General features: G+C 40.2%; 1 protein-coding gene across 1 annotated transcript in view; it reads right to left on the bottom strand.

Moving 5' to 3' along the window:
• Positions 1-375: 375 nt before the first annotated feature.
• The window catches only part of LOC126210661 (putative ATP-dependent RNA helicase DHX57), a 238,405-nt gene continuing 215,604 nt past the window's right edge, over positions 376-23,176 (bottom strand). Inside the window, exons 22-23 of the mRNA XM_049939992.1 lie at positions 14,737-14,970; positions 376-1,386 (exon numbers count right to left, since the gene is read on the bottom strand). Coding sequence (XP_049795949.1) covers positions 1,243-1,386; positions 14,737-14,970 — 378 coding nt within the window. The 3' untranslated portion in view covers positions 376-1,242. The remainder of the gene's footprint in view (positions 1,387-14,736; positions 14,971-23,176) is intronic.

The raw sequence follows: 23,176 nt of genomic DNA, 5'->3' as shown, positions 1-23,176 counted from the left end.
GGCCACAAAGCTCTATCAATCTGGTTGTTAGCCACAAAACATGGTCTAACTCTGGAGAACAGTGTAAACATGTTGGGAAGTGTGTCTAAAGCAATTTGTCACCATTGGCTCATGTACATGTTACATGTGGGTGTGGTTAGCAGGTCAGTAAAGTTTTACTGAACTGCAGGTAAAAAACAACATTTTGAAAAGGTAATAAATAGACAAAGGTCCACAAGAAACCTAAATACAATGATGTATCAGAACAGGACCAGAGCTATGGATGAATTATTGGAAGTGCCAAAGTATAAAACAAATGACATGCAGCATGTTATGTTATTGATTTTGACTTTTATTCCAGTTTAAAGCTTTCATTTTTTCAGTTATTTGTCTATATTCCATAAATAAATACATTCCCCTCAAAAACAACAAACAACAAATTTAAAACTGTTCACAGCGATTTTTTTTTTTATACATAAAAGGCGTTCTTCAGCTTCAAAAACAGACAGGTACAAAAATGTAATAAATAATTCAACATACAAGATTATCTTGCAATATGCCTCAAAATGGCCATTCAAAACATTTAATTAATGCTCATAATTGGCTCAACAAAATGTACCCGTAACATTCATCATAAACTGTACATTTAAGGCACCTCAACAATAATATTATTGTATTACAATGTAAACAGTGCAAAAATATATACTAACATTTCAGTACTAGTTACACATTTTACATACAACTAATTTTACAGTGTCTACTATGCTTTTCCAACTGATACTCTCGACTGTCTGAAACATGTCTCACTTTTGTTGAATTGTAAAGTTCTTTTCTTTTTTCCGTATGTCTATTTACAATCTGTGTAATGTCATATGATGACATGTTGTCCATTTTTTGTTTTCCAATGTAATACTGATATCAGAAGCCAATATCAGTTATGTTTTAAGCAATGCAACACACATTATATCAGAGAAAAGAGATTACTAATGGGTGGAAAACACGGCAGGAGGTTGTTGAGAATTTCCAACCTTGTTGCACAGTTATGTCACAGAAGCAGAATCCAAGGATCAGAATAGGCATCTATGTACAAGGGATTACTACCATCCAATGGCATATTACTAATGTCAGTAGTGTCAGTCTGTTCTTATCACGGTAGACAGAAAGGAGGGAGGGGAAGGGGGGAAAAAGAAAGAAAGAAAGACTGAAAAAATATACAGTAGTTTATAAAAATTAGGTAATTCCTTTGTAGGACTTCTCAGAACATCAGTCTTTCGAGATAAGACGGACAATTGTGGAGATGATGACTTTTCCTCGCTCGTGAGTCACTAGATCCAACTGTGGGTCCTTTATCTTATCCACCAGCAGCTTCACAAGTTCATCTCTCATTGCGCTCAGCAACTGGCCCACCTGGAAGGGAAACAAATACAACAATTACCATTTTCAACAAAATGTGACACTCTGTGAAAGCAAGTATGGACTTTACGTTCTGTGTGGCTTTCATTGACTGCAAAGATACTTTTGAGAGGAAAAGAGGAGGAGGAGGAGAAAAGAAAATATTGGACCTACTCATTATAAACACTTACAAGACATTACATGTGAAACCTATTGTTTTTGCTTTAGTACAGAACAATGGCAAGTGACAGTAAAGAATAGTGGAAAATTTGGGATGGAATGACAATATTGCGAAAAGGATAAATTGCTACTCAATATCTCCACCATATGGTAAGTACCAATCTATCCTTTTCATAATATTGACAGTTATGGAAAGTGCATTTAAATACACAGAGTATTGTATCCTTTTGTTTTTTCTGTGCATGTTTCGATAAGCACACAGAGGTGGCGAAAGTCGTGCATTAGCGATAAGTACAAATGCAGATGGCAATAGCATTCCATACACAAGGGCAGTGCATTGGCAGAGCTGTCATTTGTATTCAGGTGATTCATGTGAAAAGTTTTCTGATGTGATTATGGTCACACAGTGGTAATTAACAGACTTTGAGCGGAATGGTAGCTGGAGCAGGACACATGGGACATTCCATTTCAGAAATCATTAGAGAATTCAATATTTTATGATCCACAGCTGTTAAGTGTCAGCTATTACGTGACATTTTTTTTGAAAAATCTGGTAAGCTTTTGCATAGAGTTGTCAGTGATATCAGACAAGTAACACTGTATTAAATAACTCCAGAAATGTCCATTGTGGCAGTGCAACCAAATATGGCATTGGTGGGCTATGTCACCAGACGACAGACGCGAGTACCTTTTGCTAACAGCACGACATCACATACAGCACTTCTCCTGGGCTCATGACCATATCGATTGGACCCTAGATGACTGGAAAACTGTGGCCCAGTCCTACTTTCAATTGGTAAGAGCTGATGGCGCACATTCAAGTGTGGCGCACACCCCCACGTAGCCGTGGACCCGAGATGTCAACAAGGCAAAGTGCAAGCTGGTGGTGGCTCCATAATAGTGTGGGCTGTGTTTACATATGGACTGGGTCCTCTGGATGTCTGGCTACTTGGAGGCCATTTGCAGCAATTCACGGACACCATGTTCCCAAACAACGATGAAATTTTTATGGACGACAATGCATTATGTCACCTGGCCACACTTGTTCCTATTGGTTTGAAGAACATTCTGGACAATTAGAGTGAATGGTTTGGCCATCCAGATCATCTGACACGAATCCCATCAAACACACGTGGGACATAATTGAGAGGTCAGTCGGTGTACAAAATCCTGCACTGGAAACACTATAGTAGCAGCACGACTCGGTATTTCTGCAGAGGACTTGCCACGTCAAATTGCAGCACTACATAGGGCAAAAGGAAGTCCGGCATGATATTAGGAGATATCCCATCACTTTTGGCACATCAGTGTGGTTTCAAAAGCTTAAATGTGAGCATGTCACTTGTAAAAAAAATTTTACAGCAATCACAATGAGTTTTGCAACCTATGGCAACACGACCGATGCCTATCACTCTCGTCGAATGGAGTAACTTGTGGACAGACCTGAATAATGTAATCATTGTGGCTTTTGCTACTGGGCTGTTGAAGTGCAGATGCACAGGAAGTGGCACACACATGCTAATTGCCTTAGTCATGAGTACACATTGTTCCATTTCACTGTGTTTACATCCATCCATTGCACCTCCACATTCACACTTCATTGACAAATTATTTTCATCCAATAATTTCTGACTCTCGTGAATCTGATGGTCACAACTGTTCGTTACACGGACTTGCTTCTTCAGTATTTGGATTAGCTAAACCACGGTATTATCATTGTAAGTCTATGTATTTACATGTTAATAAGCTGAATTTCAATTATCCCTCCCCAGAAAATTTTTTAAAGTTGAAGTGCTGGAATTCAAATCAACAAATATGTATTTATGATGTTGCAGTAGTTGTGGTGATAAGAATTATAATACAATGTTCCTTTGGGCATGCACGTCCGAAGGAACATTGCATCGTTCTTCTTAACTACACAGGTATTGCAATGTCATATTCATCCACAAATAGCAGGCAGTGACTTTCAATTAAAATCTCCTCCCCTGTATGGGAATTACATAATGTGTGTACAAGTGTCAGACTGTGATGCAGGAACGAAGATATATGGAAGTTTGGGTCTGGCCACGTGTCGTGCACGGATAGCCAAAGCCATTAAGGCGACCTCTCGTGTAAAGCAAGGAATCGGAGTTCGAGTCCTGATTCGGCACAAAATTTCATTGCCATTATTCCCTCATATAGCTGATGGTTATTTGTAATCAGAACTGCAAATAAATTTCATGAAATACATATATTACAGCAGCCTGTTAAAGGGGATAAATGGCAGTATCATAGCACTAGCTTCCCAGATTTTCAAAAAAGTCACGTAATAGCTTTGAAAATATCAAGGATACAGTAGTATGCAGCGTCTTTTAGTTACATACTATTCATATGTACACTCAATTCTTAGCTATGGCATTCTGTTTTGGGAAACAAATGCACAAAATATGAACACAATTTTCAATCTCCAGAAAGTAGCCATAAGAATTATAACCAAAAATACTAGTCGAGCTTATTGTAAAGATCTGTTCAAAACACTGGGGATTTTAATTGCTCCGTGTGAATACATTTACCAGTCAATTGTACACATCAAAAATAACATTGGAAATTACTGCACAAACAGCTCTGTCCATGGCCATGGAACATGAGTTAGACTTAACTTACATTTATCAAGAAAAAATAAACATTAAACTCAAAACAGTGTTTTAGCACAATACTAACACCTCTTCCTCTTCCTGAGCTCAATGTTTCACTCATTATAGAGGGATGCTGACTCCGTTTTTCAGGATAGCAAATAGGAAGTTGCAGTACAGAAAATGGCCCAGAGATCACTAGTGTCTGTCTGTGTGTGTGTGTGTGTGTGTGTGTGTGTGTGTGTGTGTGTGTGCAGTGACTGGTAGTGAGATATGAGTGAACAGTGTGGCATTACAATATGTAATAAGTTATTTGTAAAAAAAGTATTGTATACCAGGAGTAAATCTAATGATCGACTCAAACTAGAAGTCTGTAAATGTATGTGTATAAGAATTAGCTTATTTTAAATTGGTCTAAACTTGTAAATATTTTGACATGTTCTATATCCTTGTAAAAAGAAATAAAGCTACTACTATTACTACTACTACTACTACTACTACCACCACCACCACCACCACTACTATGAACCTACTAATGCAGACACGCTACACTGTAAGCTTATAACTTTTCAGTCAACAGAAATCTGGCTTTCTTGTGGCCGGATACACAGAAGACATTACAACTGTGCACCAGACTCTCGATGGATCATAAGCTGTTGCGAGAAATGTTCCGACTGACTGTGCTATCTGTGATGCATCTCACAACCTGACAAACCTTCCATCTGCTGGAAGAGAGATGTCTGATCAGTATGTGAGGACAGCCAAATGTTTACCAGTCAGTAGCAGAAAGCAATATCATTAGAAGTGATAATATCATAACCTGGGTTGATATGCAGTGGGGTTGTCACATTGATTACAATACATTCATTTTTGAGTGTATGATTAAATGTGTACATAAAAAGGAAAGACTAAAGTTTGCTACCAGCTGACTTTAGTCAATAAGTTATGAAAGTCTCAGATACAGGTTTAATATGTTCTATAAATAAACAAAGCTTTAATAATAAATAAATAAATAAATAAACCTTTAAAGTTTAACAAACAGTTTTTGTTATATCCACATATCTGTGCACACTTCAGAGCTGCGGCAGAAATTGAGGTAGTCACCAGGAGGGACAGCTGTCTGCAGAAGAGTAACCCAAACTAATGTTAGGTCAATGAACTGTGACAGACTGTGGACAAACAACAGACCAGGGCAAGGACAAACAATCTACTTGACAATGAGGCACTAAGATAAGCCTTTATCCAATGATGACGACAAGGCCCAAAGAAGCACAAAAATAAATCCAAGACATGACCCAAGAAAATAACTGGGTGACAAGCTAGGTAGTTATCAAGCAGTTCTAGTTCAGTGAAGACAGATCTGATAGTATCAAGCATGAGCACTACACAGACCATTTGTGCGCTGGGCGGCCACCTTATACCAGGTACAGGGAACGCTATTGGCTGCCGTATGCAAGTGGCACAAGGTGGTTGTGCACTCACCGTGAGAGCACAGTGCCCTACAGCCACCCACTAACGGTCCTCTAATTCCACCTCCTCTGGCGGGCATTCAACCTCTGCAGCAACTAATCACAGATTTTTATTATTTCATTGTCGTTTTGTATAGGCCAACTAAACACCACAATGATCAATTACTGCGTTTGGAATGAGTTTTGATGTTCACATAGCTGTACCGTTCCTTTCTCTCCTTTGTCCAGAGAGCACGTCATCTTCCTCTGAGGTTTTTCATGGAACCTCACTTGCTTAAGCATTGTCTCGTCTTTTTAAATCTCTTTCTGTATCCCTAGTTGCTGCAGATTTTTAATCACTTCCATCAACCATGGTCAATGGGTCTTCCTCTTTTGCTAGCATGCGAAACACTGACTGGTCAACGCATTGGGATGCATCTTGTAGACATAAAAGACAAGCCACATCCAAGATTTTTTTCATGGTATTTGTGGAGTTCCTGAATTGGTTTTCTGTCATATTTGTTACCTTTCTTAACTGGTAACCATATATTCCTCATACCTTACTCTCTCAGAATTCAAGTTTGTCTGTAAAGCCATTCCTGACAAGTGACAGACACTCTGAAGCATACAGGGCTTGGTGGGCCAGTTACAGCTTCTTTACTTGAGTAGATAATGCTATTCTTTCAGAAAGACTGCATTCTAGCCATTCTCCCACTTATTCAATCTTGATAATTTACACGGACAAAATAAAATCCTTCTAAACCAAAATGAAGCAAGCACAAAAATATACAGAGTGAAACCGAAATTTCAGAAGTTGTTCAGCGAAATTTTCTGAGCTGTTGGCTGAATGAAGGATCCAGGTGGACCAAATTTTGAAGCAACCATTGAATTTGACCACGTTGGGCTCAGCTCCATTTTGCACCACTGGGAGGAGAGCTTTGTTTTTGGCCACAGTTCGGCGGTGCCCATTCATTCTGGTAGATGTCTGGTTGGTTGTCATATGACATAAAAATCTGTGCAGTGTTTGCAGCAGGGATAGTAGATGACATGGCTACTTTCACTTGTGGCCTAGTCTCTGATGGGATAGGATAAGCCTGGAGAAGATGATGCTGGATTGATGGAGTGGGAAGGTCTTGTACAGTCTTAAGACATAAAAACTGACCGCCGGTCGGCCGCTACAGAGACTAAGTCCGAGTCGTTCACTTAAGGTGGCCAATAAAACTGACTGCCCCTGACAACTCTAAGTCCGGCCATCTACACAATCTGGCAACATTGTAAGATGGCGGAAGTGTCAGGAGGAAGTGTTGTCTACTTCCTAGATGTTGTCGGATTGTGTGAACCCGTGGTCTATTGGTAATCATCGTGAATTCTAAACTAAATTTTTACCACATTTCGGCCCTTGTCTAAAGTTATGAGTCTGATTGAACATCGAAGATAATTCGCTTCACATTCTACCCACCAGCAATAACAAGTACTTCCAGAAACAATTCCGCAGGACAGCTCGTGACTGCGTCGCGATCACAACAGCTTACGCTCGAGTGTTCCCTCGCGCTGCAGCGGCTACCGGCCACCGGCCAGACGCCATAAACCACCTAAAGTCCGGCGCCGCCCAGGTGAACGCGGCGCAACGCTGTCAGTGTATGTATCAACTGTCATTTTCGAATTTTGAAGTTCTAGTTATCATCTTACAGTGAAGCATTGGATTTTGCATAGGGGAAAATCATGAACTACCGTTAAGCATTGTAAAATTGAGTCGCAAGTGGTAAAAGGTGCAACATCTGCAATGCAATATTTACTTTTGGTACAACAGAGAGGTGAATGCAGAGTTGGCAGCTAGAAAGATTTGAACTGTGTGTCGAGCGAATGCTTTTGGGAAAAATACGCCAGAAAAAGATATCCTTGTTTCAATAAAGATCGCTCTGGCATGAATGGTTTTCCGTATTAAGAAAGTCTCAACTACAGATATATGTGATAGATTACCATTTAGCCATCATGTGACAATTGCATTCAACAGGCAAAGTTCAGAAGTCTGGCAGAGGAGTACTGCATGCTCTAATTCGAAACAACAAAAATCAACGGAGTGACTATTACTGAACGTCATCAGGTCGCTCATTGAGCATTCCTATGCAGTACTGTTACTGGTGTCGAGTTATGATGCCTTTATCATTAACTTCCTAGGAAGAAATGAAAGGCTGAGCCCCACCAAAAGACGTAAACTCGAGCAAAGGGTAGTGTGAACATAATATTTTACATCTGATTGCTCCAAAAATGTGTTTTGGTCTACGAATTCTGCCCCAAGGGGTGTGTGCATCACAGCTGGAATTTGTTGCCAACAACTGAGAGACCTTTTGGTCGTAGTGTAAGAAAGTCGACCGACTAAACAACATCACCTGTGCTACTACTTGATAATGCACTCTGTTGATTTGAGAAACAAAACTATCCAGGAGATTGATAGGAAAGTCGTCACTCGGGCACTTGTATTGATAGGGAAGTCTTCTCTCAAGCACTTGTCCCTCTCATCATATACTCGTAAAGTTTTACCTTTCCCGCTCTTGGTCGATCAACTGTCAAGGCAATTCATTTCTAGACGAAAATACTCTTCAAACTACACTGGTTTAATGACATTGTTAGAACCAGTAGGTTTCTACAGGTGTAGAATTTGTAAACTACTTTAGCACTGTCAGGTTGTTTTCGATATCACGAAAGGAAATTCTGCTGCTGATTTATTTCTCTTTGATGATTACTGTTGTGTTCAGTAAACTGATGGAAAATGCAATTAAAATATTCACTGTACTAATACAAATTAAATTCTGCTTACTACGGAAACATCATGACGACAGTCTATCTTAATAAAGCATTAAGTATCTGTAAGACGATTGAGCCTATTTTAACACGAATTAGTATGATATTACCGACTTTTGACATCGAAAAGGTCTGTATTTACTTCACGTCCTGTATTATTCGCTAGTATTACGAAAAAGTGACAGTTCATAGATAAAATTATGTTTTCACAACTAAAAATATGACGGCAGAAAAAACAGTGGTATTATGAATTTTGCAGTACTGTAAGGTTTTCGCTCTGACACTAAGAGGTACTAAAAGTAGCAAGACGAAATTTGCTCGAGCGTTGTCTTTCGATTCCCTTATTGAGCTTGTATCTGCCTGCTTGTATCTCTGCTACAAGCGAACAAAGGCAGCATACACCTGACAGGCAAGCACATTACCTAGGAGCTAGTGAACAGGTGGGATGTCTTTGACTTACTTATTGGCCCAGTAGCCGCTATGACAGATAAATCGCAACATAAGAGACGAGAGTATTTGTATTTCCCGTGTGGAATGGCTTTCGTTGACTCAAAAGCATTAACTGATCCCCTTATGTCACATTTCACGAGAAAATCACATTATTCAATTGAAATGACACGATAATATCAAGTGAATTTAGCAGGCTAGTTCTGTGCCATCAAGGAAGTAACTCGTCAGTCACAGATTTTCCAAACATATTCTGCGCTGTTGCCAAGTTTCAGTTAAGCTGATGTGTTCTGTGAGGGACCTCGGAAATGACTATAGTTTCGTCTCAAAGTTGCGGGTGGCAAAGGCTGCAATATCCTACGAATGTAGTCGTGTGGACATGTTGGGAATGTGGGTCTCACAGGGAGTGTGCAAGGGGTAAGTCCCTGCAGGCACACTATCCTCTGTGCCTTTGGTGGCTCAGATGGATAGAGCATCTGCCATGTAAGCAGGAGATCCCGGGTTCGAGTCCCGGTCGGGGCACACATTTTCAACATGTCCCCAATGAAGTATATCAATGCCTGTTTGCAGCTAGAGTGTCCATTTGCAGCTAGAGTGTCCATTTAATTATCATTTCATTCTAAGGAAAGCTGCATGGTCATCAACAGTAACTGTTCTTTCGGGAACAGATACTACCTTCATATATAGTATAAATTTTGGTGTTACCTCACATTACTTTGTGAGAAAGTTCCCATTTTTTTTGGATTCAAATAGAGTGGACATTTCATCAATGGTAAATATTCTGATGACTAATGACATGATACCTGTTGCAATTCCTCCATGGCACCTGTGAGTAGAGTCTCATGTTGGTTACTATAAGAACACGCAGGCAGTGATGTCCACTCACTGCAGTCAGAGCAAAGGTGATTTCTTTCTGTTTATGGCGAAGCGTCTGCTCCAGTGTCCACGTTCAGCTAACATAAACAAATCGCGGCGGCATTGGGCACTGCTAATCACTGCACTTGTTGTGAGCCGTGACAACAAGAGCACACTGTCTCTCCTAATGATATTATGGAGTTACTACAGCTTACTTACTTACTTAATGTAATATGCAAGATGTGGGTTGGGTAAAAATTCAGTTTGTAACTTCCCATCGCATTAAAATACTTTACAGTCATATTTGATGCAATATTTATTGTCTGTCTAATGTTAGTAGTATTGATTCAGATTGTGTGTGAACACACACACACACACACACACACACACACACACACACACACACACACACACACACACACACACACACAGTCATTGATTCCAGTGATTTTGACGACTACTGTGTGTTGAAAAACACATGCACCAATCAAATCCTCAGTTGGCGTCGAGTGGATGAGATTTTTCAATTACCTTGGATTGAAAGAATTGTAAGGAGGAGACCGAAAGTAAATGGACTTTTATGCTAAAGAGCTGTGACAAAGCAAAGCTTGACCGATTATCAGATAATTGTCCACATGGGTTTTGAGGACGAGTATACTTTTAGTAACCAACCCAACCACCACCATTACGTGAGATTTCTCGAAGGCGCAGCGGCATTGATTTCATTATGTCATCGATAGTGTAGCGTGATGGTTTACTTCCCACCATACGTTTTCTATATTCGTCCAAAGTTCGCTTGCATTTGTAGGTCCACATGGCAATGACCTTGTTACCTCTGCCTATATATTCTCTTATCTGGTTGATGTTCGGTGATCGTGGAACAAACGGCAACAGCTTTATCCTCTCTTGGCCCTGAAACCAATCTTGCACTGCTGTGCTATTATGGATGGGGCTCTGCTCCTGTAAATAAACTGTTATCTCGTTACTTCATATATTTATATTTAAATAACGTATTTATAATAAGCACATTGTATTAGTACTTTCCATAGTGTGTAAGAATTCAGGCCCTGTCATAGATAAGTGATCTACATTCAGCAGTCCGATTAAGAAAGTGGTTTACCCAGTCTATCATATGATGAGAGCTGTAGTCGGATATCCATATTAAGACTGACTGGCTGAATCCCATTAGAATGATCTGGCATCGAAATAAAATTACAGATATCGGATAATTTGAATGTCTGTATTGCAACAATGCTTCGCACATAATTCCTTTGAGGGAGTAACATTTAGCAACTGTCTACGAAAAAGTGAGAAATATGTCTACTAGCAACAATGTAATGTAATTATAACCCATATTTATGTGATAGAAATATTGAATCGAACAATACACATATATTTTAGTGGTGGGAAGGTACACCATACAGCATTTGCTGATGATATAATAATGATGATAATAATAATAATAATAATAATCCCATGTGGCGGATAGGGGAAAGCCTCTCACATATAGGTGGTACAAGGGAAATCAAATACTTGGGGTGAACCAAATACTAACACAATCCTGAACGGCTGGCTACTCAATCCGTTGAACCCAAAATGCAGACACGTCTCAGTGAAAATCACTGCTACTCTGGCCACTGTGTTAGCTCAATGAGCTTGGCTGAAAATATTTGCTTCCAAAGGCTTGAACACCCTCTGGTACTGTCTGGTCCTGGTATCACCCAGGCCAAACCAATGAAATACAAGCAAACATGAACTGTGCAAGCAAAGTCAACTTTAGACCAGGTGGTACACAACCCACCCGCCAATAGGCGGCAGCTGGATTTCCAGATTCTGGGGAGTCCAGGCTAGCACAGCAGAGATTATGGAAGATCTCTGGTAAATTTCCCTACAAGCAGAAAACATGCATTTGAAAACTAAACATCGATACATAGATCCAAACACGAAAACTAAATAATCTCACATAAGAAATCGACCGACAAAAAATTCTCATCCTTGCTTCAAGAACCAGGACTAACTGACAATGAAACCTTGCATTACGGAAACTATCGCATCTTAAAAAACAAAACGCAACAAAAGGTAGCGAAATGCGCACCAATCTTCGGCACGGCATTTTTCGAACACAGATCTATCAGCAACTCTGTCAAAGAAATCACACCCATCAACAATCGACTTATGACTATGCTCATCCAGACCCCCAATAAAAAATATACACTCATCAATGCACATGCTCCCACCAACATCAAAAATAAGAAAAACACGGAAAATGTCAAAAAATTCTGGAACACGCTCGAAAGAACCATGAACAAAGTTCACCAAGATGACGTGAAAACTAATGGGAGACTTCAACTCTCTATTTAGGACAGAAAAAAAACCTATAGAAAAATCATTGATATAAATTCAACACACCGAAACACTTACACCAAGGGCACAGATCTGACTGACATTTGCCCAAAATTCAACCTCAAAATGATGTCTACCCACTTTATATATGTTTGGAAACTCTGTGACCGACGAGTTACTTCCTTGATGGCACAGAACTAGCCTGCTAAATTCACTTGATATTATCGTGTCATTTCAATTGAATAATGTGATTTTCTCGTGAAATGTGACATAAGGGGATCAGTTGATGCTTTTGAGTCAACGAAAGCCATTCCGCACGGGAAATACAAATACTCTTGTCTCTTATGTTGCGATTTATCTGTCATAGCGGCTACTGGGCCAATAAGTAAGTCAAAGACATCCCACCTGTTCACTAGCTCCTAGGTAATGTGCTTGCCTGTCAGGTGTATGCTACCTTTGTTCGCTTGTAGCAGAGATACAAGCAGGCAGATACAAGCTCAATAAGGGAATCGTAAGACAACCCTCGAGCAAATTTCGTCTTGCTACTTTTAGTACCTCTTAGTGTCAGAGCGAAAACCTTACGGTACTGCAAAATTCATAATACCACTTTTTTTTCTGCTGTCATATTTTTAGTTGTGAAAACATAATTTTATCTATGAACTGCCACATTTTCATAATACTTGCGAATAATACAGGACATGAAGTAAATACAGACCTTTTCGATGTCAAAAGTCGGTAATATCCTACTAATTCGTGTTAAAATAGACTCAATCATCTTACAGATACTTAATGCTTTATTAAAATACTTTATTAAAATAGACTGCCGTCATGATGTTTCCGTAGTAAGCAGAATTTAATTTGTATTAGTACAGTGAATATTTTAATTGCATTTTCCATCAGTTTACTGAACACAACAGTAATCATCAAAGAGAAATAAATCAGCAGCAGAAATTCCTTTCCTGATATCGAAAACAACCTGACAGTGCTAAAGTAGTTTACAAATTCTACACCTGTAGAAACCTACTGGTTCTAACAATGTCATTAAACCAGTGTAGTTTGAAGAGTATTTTCGTCTAGAAATGAATTGCCTTGACAGTTGATCGACCAAGAGCGGGAAAGGTAAAACTTTACGAGTATATGATGAGAGGGACAAGTGCTTGAGAGAGGACTTCCCTATCAATACAAGTGCCCGAGTGACAACTTTCCTATCAATCTCCTGGATAGTTTTGTTTCTCAAATCAACAGAGTGCATTATCAAGTAGTAGCACAGGTGATGTTGTTTAGTCGGTCGACTTTCTTACACTACGACCAAAAGGTCTCTCAGTTGTTGGCAACAAATTCCAGCTGTGATGCACACACCCCTTGGGGCAGAATTCGTAGACCAAAACACATTTTTGGAGCAATCAGATGTAAAATATTATATTCACACTACCCTTTGCTCGAGTTTACGTCTTTTGGTGGGGCTCAGCCTTTCATTTCTTCTTATGAAGTTAATGATAAAGGCATCATAACTCGTCACCAGTAAAAGTACTGCATAAGAATGCTCAATGAGCGACCTGATGACGTTCAATAAGTCACTCCGTTGATTTTTGTTGTTTCGAATTAGAGCATGCAGTACTCCTCCGCCAGACTTCTGAACTTTGCCTGTTGAATGCAAATGTCACATGATGGCTAAATGGTAACCCATCACACATATCAGTAGTCCAGACTTCCTTAATGCAGAAAATCATTCATGCCAGAGCGATATTTGTTGAAACAAGAGATATCTACTTCTGGTGAATTTTTCCCAAAAGCACTCGCTTGACACACAGTTCAAATCTTTCTAGCTGCCAACTCTGCATTTATCCCTCTGTTGTACCAAAAGTAAATATTGCATTGCAGATGTTGCACCTTTTACCAGTTACGACTCAATTTTACAATGCTTAACGGTAGTTCATGATTTTCCCCTATGCAAAATCCAATGCTTAACTGTAAGATGATAACTAGAACTTCAAAATTCGAAAATGACAGTTGATACATACACTGACAGCGTTGCGCTGAGTTCACCTGGGCGGCGCCGGATATTGGGTGGCGTTTGGCCGGTGGCTGCTGCAGCGCGAGTGAACGCTTGAGCGTAAGCTGTTCTGATCGCGACACAGCCATGAACTGTCCTGCGGAATTGTTTCTGGAAGTATTTGTTATTGCTGGTGGGTAGAATATGGAGCGAATTATCTTCGATGTTCAATCAGACTCATAACTTTAGACGAGGGCCGAAATACAGTAAAAAAAAAAAAAATACAGTTGGAAGCAAACAGTTACTACAATGTTATGTAGATCTCATTTAATCCAAAAGTATTTACATTCAAAAGGAACTTCCCTACAACATATATAAGTAAGTTTGTGCCAAAGTAGAACATTGTCTAGACAGTCAACAATGCTTTAAGTCTTATGCCTATGCCTGTGAACCACTCAGCTTCTCTCCCTCACTCCTTCCGTTAGTTTTATTCTGGCCAGGGACTTTCTAACAGCATACCAGAAAAAAAAAAAAAAATTCTGTACTTCACAACACAAGTATGCCTCATGCAACCAGAGCAGCAGAAACCAATATTACACGCAAAGCTAAATTGGAACAAACACAAAACATCTCCATCTTTAGGTAACACGAATAAATGAAAAGCTTTCGATGGCTGTACACTCACCTGGTGTCTGTCAACGAGAAACTTGATCCAGCCATCATCCAGAGACAAGATGAAGTTCCCCTGCTGCAGCTCGACATGCAATGCACACCCGGAGAACAGCACCAGTGGCATAACTGGCACCATTGTGCAATCACGGACATATACTCTACTCGTCCGTACCTTTTCCTGGTACACCAAGTATGGGCTAGGGTATCGGCTGACTGTGTAGTTCACAGAGGAAGGGTGCAAGAACACCTGAAAATAAACAGTGTATATTTAGTAAAGAGCGTCAAACGTAGATCCACACACACACACACACACACACACACACACACACACACACAAGCTTAACAACTAGTTTTTTAGCAACACAAAATACTTTAAAAATTGGGTTTTCCCATGCAAATAACTTAGGGTACTTGAGAGTGTAAGACCCTTCTGGCTGTAAATCATATAGAACTCTAAAACAACACATACAGCAATAGAATACAATGTCACTGGTAAGTGAGGGGAAGAAATTCACATATGTGAATGGTGGAAATAAGGGGAATACCAACAGGAGAGGTAACAGTAAATTAGATCAATCTTATTTCCAACAAATTCAGTTGGCAATATTTTTACCACTTCTCCATCAGCCCTTCATCTTTCTTTTAATACATATTACTCACTCTCATCACTCATTATAAACAATCATCTTCATCGTGTTTTATTTCCTGCTTTAATTTGTTATTATTGGGTTCATATTTTTTAACTTGGCTTTCAGTTTCAGTAATTTACTGCAACGGACAGATAATTGTGCTATATAGTCATCATATTAATGGATTTTTCCGTCATTGCGTAGTAGAACAGTATGCATTTTCCATTTATAAATATTTAAGTTACTTTTTAACAATGTGGCATTCTGGCCTGAGCTGCGACAGTTAGCAATAATGTGTGCATGTCGTGAGTTTGCCTGTGTGACTGAATGGTGTGTGTTTCTCTTTTTCCAGTTAATACTGTGCCAAAAGCTTATATTTTTAAGTGTCTTTTTTAATTGTGCCTGTCTGCAACTTCACGTTATTTTTACAGAAAGTATCAACCTATCTTTTCCTACATTTTGATATTCCTACCTGGAGTCTCCTTTGTTACTTTTTCTACTTCTCCACTTTTATTGCTTTACTGTGACCACTAATGCTATTCATGCTTCTATCGCTATGTCGCAGCAAAATTCTTAATTTCCAAAAAAACTTTTTTAGAACAGGGCTGAGTGCAGTGAGGAGTTTTGTGGCAGTACATTGATAAATTTATTTAATGTGTGTGAACACATTTAATTTGTGATAACTCCTGTGGCACCTAAACGAAAAAATAAATAATATCAGATGATTCTGCTGAACAATTCACAAAAATTAACATGTATTTATTTCGAAGGACCATGGTACATCATGGCTGTACTATGTTTTATAATACAATGCAGGCTTCTAGGGACGGTATTTACATCCTTGTGATATTTGTTGTATGGGCAAAAGTCCATGATCCAAAGCCTGCCTAACAATTTGTCTTCCAATGCTAGATACATCATCAGAGGATATGACAACTCAGAAAGTAATTACAATCTGAAATATGCTCACAAAAAGCTGACCTGTTTATAAGTATCCATGCAATGGGCAGTTTGTCACATCATCAGACCACTGCCTAAGATAACAGAATCGTGCCAACATGTATTATGGAGCTTGTAGTGGGTAAGAGTTGCCGCTGTTTGCTATATTTAGCTCTAAGGCCCACAACTTGTCTAATTCCAATCCACATTATCTTATATTAAATTTGTGTTTGTGCTTTTACTTTTCTACGACCTCCCTGTACAACCTAGAATAGTAATGACTCGATCTTGATAAAACCATAGAACTGGAGAACAGAATATGATGGTTTCCTGGCAACAGTGAACGATCTGCTGCTGCTGTTGCTGCTGCTGCTGCTGCTGGTGACTTTTTTCCTTAATGCAGGTGTTAATACTTCTTTTTGTAGTTTCTATGCACACTTAACTCCACGTACAAGCGCTGTTGCAACCCGTGGGTGTAGGAACTTTGGAGTGTTTCAGTATTTGCACACCTTTCTTCTTGGTTCACACTAAGGGTGGCCAATATAATTTTTGTCTGCTAAAAACTGTCAACATACCAACAGACACACCCAATTTCATAGGTTTTCACATAATTGTGACTTACTCAGTTTCATAATCAATAAAATGTCTTTCATGTAAATAAGTTGATCAAAATATTGAAGCAATTTTCCAACCTCATTATGGATACATGGAAACTCTACCAGCAGAAATCAACATACACTTTTTTCAAAAATTAACTTTATGTGGCAGTGGATCAGAGGAAGTAAACTAATGCCTGTAAAACAAAAATCATCAAATACACAGACCTTTGTTTAACATGTATATATGGGGGTTGTACCGCAGCAACTGCACAAACACTGGTGTGTGATTAATGATATACAAGTTTTCAATTACTTTCAGCATTTTCTGTAACTCATTTGACATCCGACATGCATCAGAAAGTCAGAGGCACATTACATACATTGCTATTGTTGGTATGCCAGAGTTAATTGATACAGTGTATATTAGACAATCAGCAACCTAAGACTACTTAATGGCATACTAACAGATGTTATAAAATATTTTATACAGTGCACTTAAAATAATGTATGAAATAGTACAGATATCACTAAATATTGAAAATATAAATTACAGTAATTGCTCGTGAGCCAGACTTAACAAACGCCTTATATCGTAAGTCATCAGTACCCAAAAGCTACAGATAGACACACAGAAGTCAACCTACTAACATTTAAACACAATTTTCATATTTTTTTATTTTCCTTTTGTTTTTTAAGTTATGTTATTACTGATGTACCAGCAGAATCCCACTATAGAAGACAATTTATGTACATAAAATACGTCTGTCAGCTTGCCTTGTATTTTGCTAAAATGAATAGCAGATAACAAAAAATGCAGAAGACTGAGTATAAATGACCTTAACTTATGGGTACACATTACTGGACACAGGAGAGTGCCCAAATGATCCTCTCAAAAACATGTATATCATGTTACCTTAAGAAAATTCATAGTAGCACATCACATTATTTAAGAGAAATACACAGATTCAAGTACAAAGTTAAGAAACCCAAAGTCAAAATTATTCCGTGATGTACATCGACAGGATCTTTTGGTACCATCATGCATCTAATACAGTGTCCCCAAAAATTAGTGTCATTTGGACTCACTATCTTTTGTGTTTTTGTTATCTATTATCACTACTTATCAATTTTAGTGAAATACAAGGCAAACAAAAAGACATGTTTTATGTGCATAAATTGTCTTCTATAAGAGGTATCTGCTGGTTCATCAGCAAATAAGTAATAATTAGTAAAATAAGTAAAATTAGTAAAATAAAATACAAAATGAAAATTATATTTCTATGGATTACTCGACGATAAAAAATGTCAAAAGAATTGGTTGGCTTTGTGTGTACATGTGCACGAACCCTTCAGACACTGAAGGCATTTGTTAAGTCTGGGGCTTGCCAGCTATTAATGTATTATTCATTTTTCAATATTTTGTGAAATTTCACAATAATTTCAAAATAATTGTGGTCTTCAGTCCTGAGACTGGTTTGATGCAGCTCTCCATGCTACTCTATCCTGTGCAAGCTTCTTCATGTCCCAGTACCTACTGCGACCTACATCCTTCTGAATCTGCTTGGCGTATTCATCTCTTGGTCTCCCTCTATGATTTTTACCCCCCACGCTGCCCTCCAATGCTACATTGGTGATCCCTTGATGCCTCAGAACATGTCCTACCAATCGATCCCTTCTTCTAGTCAAGTTGTGCCACAAGCTCCTCTTCTCCCCAATCCTATTCAATACCTCCTCATTAGTTATGTGATCTATCCATCTAATCTTCAGCCTTCTTCTGTAGCACCAAAATAAGAAAGCTTCTATTCTCTTCTTGTCCAAACTATTTATCGTACATGTTTCACTTCCATACAAATACTTTCATAAACGACTTCCTGACACTTAAATCTATACTCGATGTTAACAAATTTCTCTTCTTCAGAAACGCTATTGCCAGTCTACATTTTATATCCTCTCTACTTAGACCATCATCAGTTATTTGGCTCCCAAAATAGCAAAACTCCTTTACTACTTTAAGTGTATCATTTCCTAATATAATACCCTCAGCATCTCCCGACTTAGTTCGACTACATTCCATTATCCTCGTTTTCCTTTTGTTGATGTTCATCTTATATCCTCCTTTCAAGACGCTATCCATTCCGTTCAACTGCTCTTCCAAGTCCTTTGCTGTCTCTGACAGAATTACAATATCATCGGCGAACCTCAAGGTTTTTATTTCTTCTCCATGGATTTTAATACCTACTCCAAATTTTTCTTTTGTTTCCTTCACTGCTTGCTCAATATACAGATTGAATAACATCGGGGAGAGGCTACAACCCTGTCTCACTCGCTTCCCAACCACTGCCTCCCTTTCATGCCCCTCAACTCTTATAACTGCCATCTGGGTTCTGTACAAATTGTAAATAGCCTTTCGCTCTCTGTAATTTGCCCCTGCCACCTTCAGAATCTGAAAGAGAGTATTCCAGTCAACATTGTCAAAAGCTTTCTCTAAGTCTACAAATGCTAGAAACGTAGGTTTGCCTTTTCTTAATCTAGCTTCCAAGATAAGTTGTAGGGTCAATATTGCCTCACATGTTCCAATATTTCTACAGAATCCAAACTGATCTTCCCCGAGGTCGGCTTTTACTAGTTTTTCCATTTGTCTGTAAAGAATTCGCGTTAGTATTTTGCAGCCATGACTTATTAAACTGATAGTTCGCTGATTGCCTGATATACACTACATCATCTAACTCTGACACACCAGCAAAGTATGTAATGTGCCTCAGACATTTGCTATCGACAGTCTTAAGTGTTTGCATGTGTGCGTATGTTAATTGTCAAGCTATAGCACTTAGAGCAAAGTTCTCAATATTATGTTTAAAGCTGTCACCTTAAATGGATCGACTCCCAACGTAAAGATGGAATATAACGTCTACTTTTTACATTTAGTCAAAAATAATTTTACAATTATCACATGTAGTATGTAGTAGGAATATAATAGAGGGAAACATTCCACGCGGGAAAAATATATCTAAAAACAAAGATGATGTGACTTACCATACGAAAGCGGTGGCAGGTCGATAGATACACAAACAAACACATACATACACACAAAATTCAAGCTTTCGCAACCAATGGTTGCTTCGTCAGGAAAGAGGGAAGGAGAGGGAAAGATGAAAGGATGTGGGTTTTAAGGGGGAGGGTAAGGAGTCATTCCAATCCCGGGAGCGGAAAGACTTACCTTAGGGGGAAAAAAGGACAGGTATACTCTCGCGCACACACACACACATATCCATCCGCACATACACAGACACAAGCAGACATTTGTAAAGGCAAAGAGTTTGGGCAGAGATGTCAGTCGAGGCGGAAGTACAGAGGCAAAGATGTTGTTGAAAGACAGGTGAGGTATGAGCGGCGGCAACTTGAAATTAGTGGTGGTTGAGGGCTGGCGGATAACGAGAAGAGAGGAAATTAGAACAGCATGCCACCCTCCACCTCAAAAAACTATCCAATCTCCTGGTTTCCCACCTCCGGAAAGGCAACTCACTCACCCTTCACAACCTTTCCAGCAAACCTCAACCTCCTCTCATTGCACACAAACCCAGTCTCTCCCATCTACTCAATCTCCCACTTCCAGCTCCATTCCCTCCAAAACCTCAAAATTCCAATCAACACAATCTGGAACCACAACACCCTAATTCAGTAGTTAACCTTTCCTCCAAACCTCTCTCCCAATCCGAAACCTCTGTCCTATCCAAAGGTCTCACCTTCAGCCCCACTCCCAGATTCAACCAAACAGCCCTCGTCAAAGATTTACTGTCCTACACTTGTACTCTCTGCTGTAAATATCACTTTGCCATGAAGAAAAATGATCCTACTCCTACTCCTAATGATCCAACTCCCCAAGACACTATCCAAATTGAACCCTGCCTGGAACAGTTCCATCCTCCGTCACAGCGGGACCCAACTCCTCTTCCTCAAAATCACCCTCTCCAAACCTTCCAGGAATTTCTGACTTCCAGCCTTGCCTCTCAATCCTTCTTAAAAAACCTTAATCCTACTCCCAACATCACCACTGCTGAAGCCCAAGCTATCTGACCGATCCATCATCATTCTTCCGGCGGACAAGGGTTCCACGACCGTGGTACTTGATCATCGGGAGTATGTGGCTGACGGACTGCGTCAGCTTTCAGACAACACCACATACAAAGTTTGCCAACGTAATCCCATTCCTGATGTCCAGGCAGAGCTTCAAGGAATCCTCAGAACCTTAGGCCCCCTACAAAACCTTTCACCTGACTCCATCAACCTCCTGACCCCACCGACACCCCACACCCCTACCTTCTACCTTCTTCCTAAAATTCACAAACCCAATCATCCCGGCCGCCCCATTGTAGCTGGTTACCAAGCCCCCACAGAACGTATCTCTGCCTACGTAGATCAACACCTTCAACCCATTACATGCAGTCTCCCATCCTTCATCAAAGACACCAACCACTTTCTCGAACGCCTGGAATCCTTATCCAATCTATTACCCCCGGAAACCATCCTTGTAACCATTGATGCCACTTCCTTATACACAAATATTCCGCACATCCAGGGCCTTGCTGCGATGGAGCACTTCCTTTCACGCCGATCACCTGCCACCCTACCTAAAACCTCTTTCCTCATTACTTTAGCCAGCTTCATCCTGACCCACAACTTCTTCACTTTTGAAGGCCAGACATACCAACAATTAAAGGGAACAGCCATGGGTACCAGGATGGCCCCCTCGTACGCCAACCTATTCATGGGTCGCTTAGAGGAAGCCTTCTTGGTTACCCAGCCCTGCCAACCCAAAGTTTGGTACAGATTTATTGATGACATCTTCATGATCTGGACTCACAGTGAAGAAGAACTCCAGAATTTCCTCTCCAACCTCAACTCCTTTGGTTCCATCAGATTCACCTGGTCCTACTCCAAATCCCAAGCCACTTTCCTTGACGTTGACCTCCAACTGTCCAATGGCTAGCTTCACACGTCCGTCCACATCAAACCCACCAACAAGCAACAGTACCTCCATTACGACAGCTGCCACCAATTCCACATCAAACGGTCCCCTACAGCCTGGGTCTTCGTGGCAAACGAATCTGCTCCAGTCCGGAATCCCTGAACCATTACACCAACAACCTGAAAACAGCTTCCACATCCCACAACTACCCTCCCGACCTGGTACAGAAGCAAATAACCAGAGCCACTTCCTCATCCCGTCAAACCCAGAACCTCCCACAGAAGAACCACAAAAGTGCCCAATTGTGACAGGATACTTTCCGGGACTGGATCAGACTCTGAATGTGGCTCTCCAGCAGGGATACGACTTCCTCAAATCCTGCCCTGAAATGAGATCCATCCTTCATGAAATCCTCCCCACTCCACCAAGAGTGTCTTTCCGCCGTCCACAAAACCTTCGTAACCTCTTAGTTCATCGCTATGAAATCCCCAAACCACCTTCCTTACCCTCTGGCTCCTACCCTTGTAACCGCCCCTGGTGTAAAACCTGTCCACCTCCCACCACCATCTACTCCAGTCCTGTAGCCCGGAAGGTGTACACGATCACAGGTAGAGCCACGTGTGAAAGCACCCACGTGATTTACCAACTGACCTGCCTACACTGTGAAGCTTTCTATGTGGGAATGACCAGCAACAGACTTTCCATTCGCATGAATGGACACAGGCAGACAGTGTTTGTTGGTAATGAGGATCACCCTGTGGCCAAACATGCCTTGGTGCACGGCCAGCACATCTTGGCACAGTGTTACACCGTCCGGGTTATCTGGATACTTCCCACTAACACCAACATGTCAGAACTCCGGAGATGGGAACTTGCCCTTCAGTATATCCTCTCTTCTCGTTATCCGCCAAGTCTCAACCTCCGCTAATTTCAAGTTGCCGCTGCTCATACCTCACCTGTCTTTCAACAACATCTTTGCCTCTGTACTTCCGCCTCGACTGACATCTCTGCCAAAACTCTTTGCCTTTAGAAATGTCTACTTGTGTCTGTGTATGTGCGGATGGATATGTGTGTGTGTGTGTGCGCGAGTGTATACCTGTCCTTTTTCCCCCTAAGGTAAGTCTTTCCGCTACCGGGATTGGAATGACTCCTTACCCTCTCCCTTAAAACCCACATCCTTTCATCTTTCCCTCTCCTTCCCTCTTTCCTGACGAAGCAACCATTGGTTGTGAAAGCTTGAATTTTGTGTGTATGTATGTGTTTGTTTGTGTATCTATCGACCTGCCAGCGCTTTCGTATGGTAAGTCACATGGAGACTTA

The sequence above is a fragment of the Schistocerca nitens genome, chromosome 10 (assembly GCF_023898315.1).
Source record: "Schistocerca nitens isolate TAMUIC-IGC-003100 chromosome 10, iqSchNite1.1, whole genome shotgun sequence".
Taxonomy (NCBI): domain Eukaryota; kingdom Metazoa; phylum Arthropoda; class Insecta; order Orthoptera; family Acrididae; genus Schistocerca; species Schistocerca nitens.
This window is presented reverse-complemented; position numbering and strand designations above follow the sequence as displayed.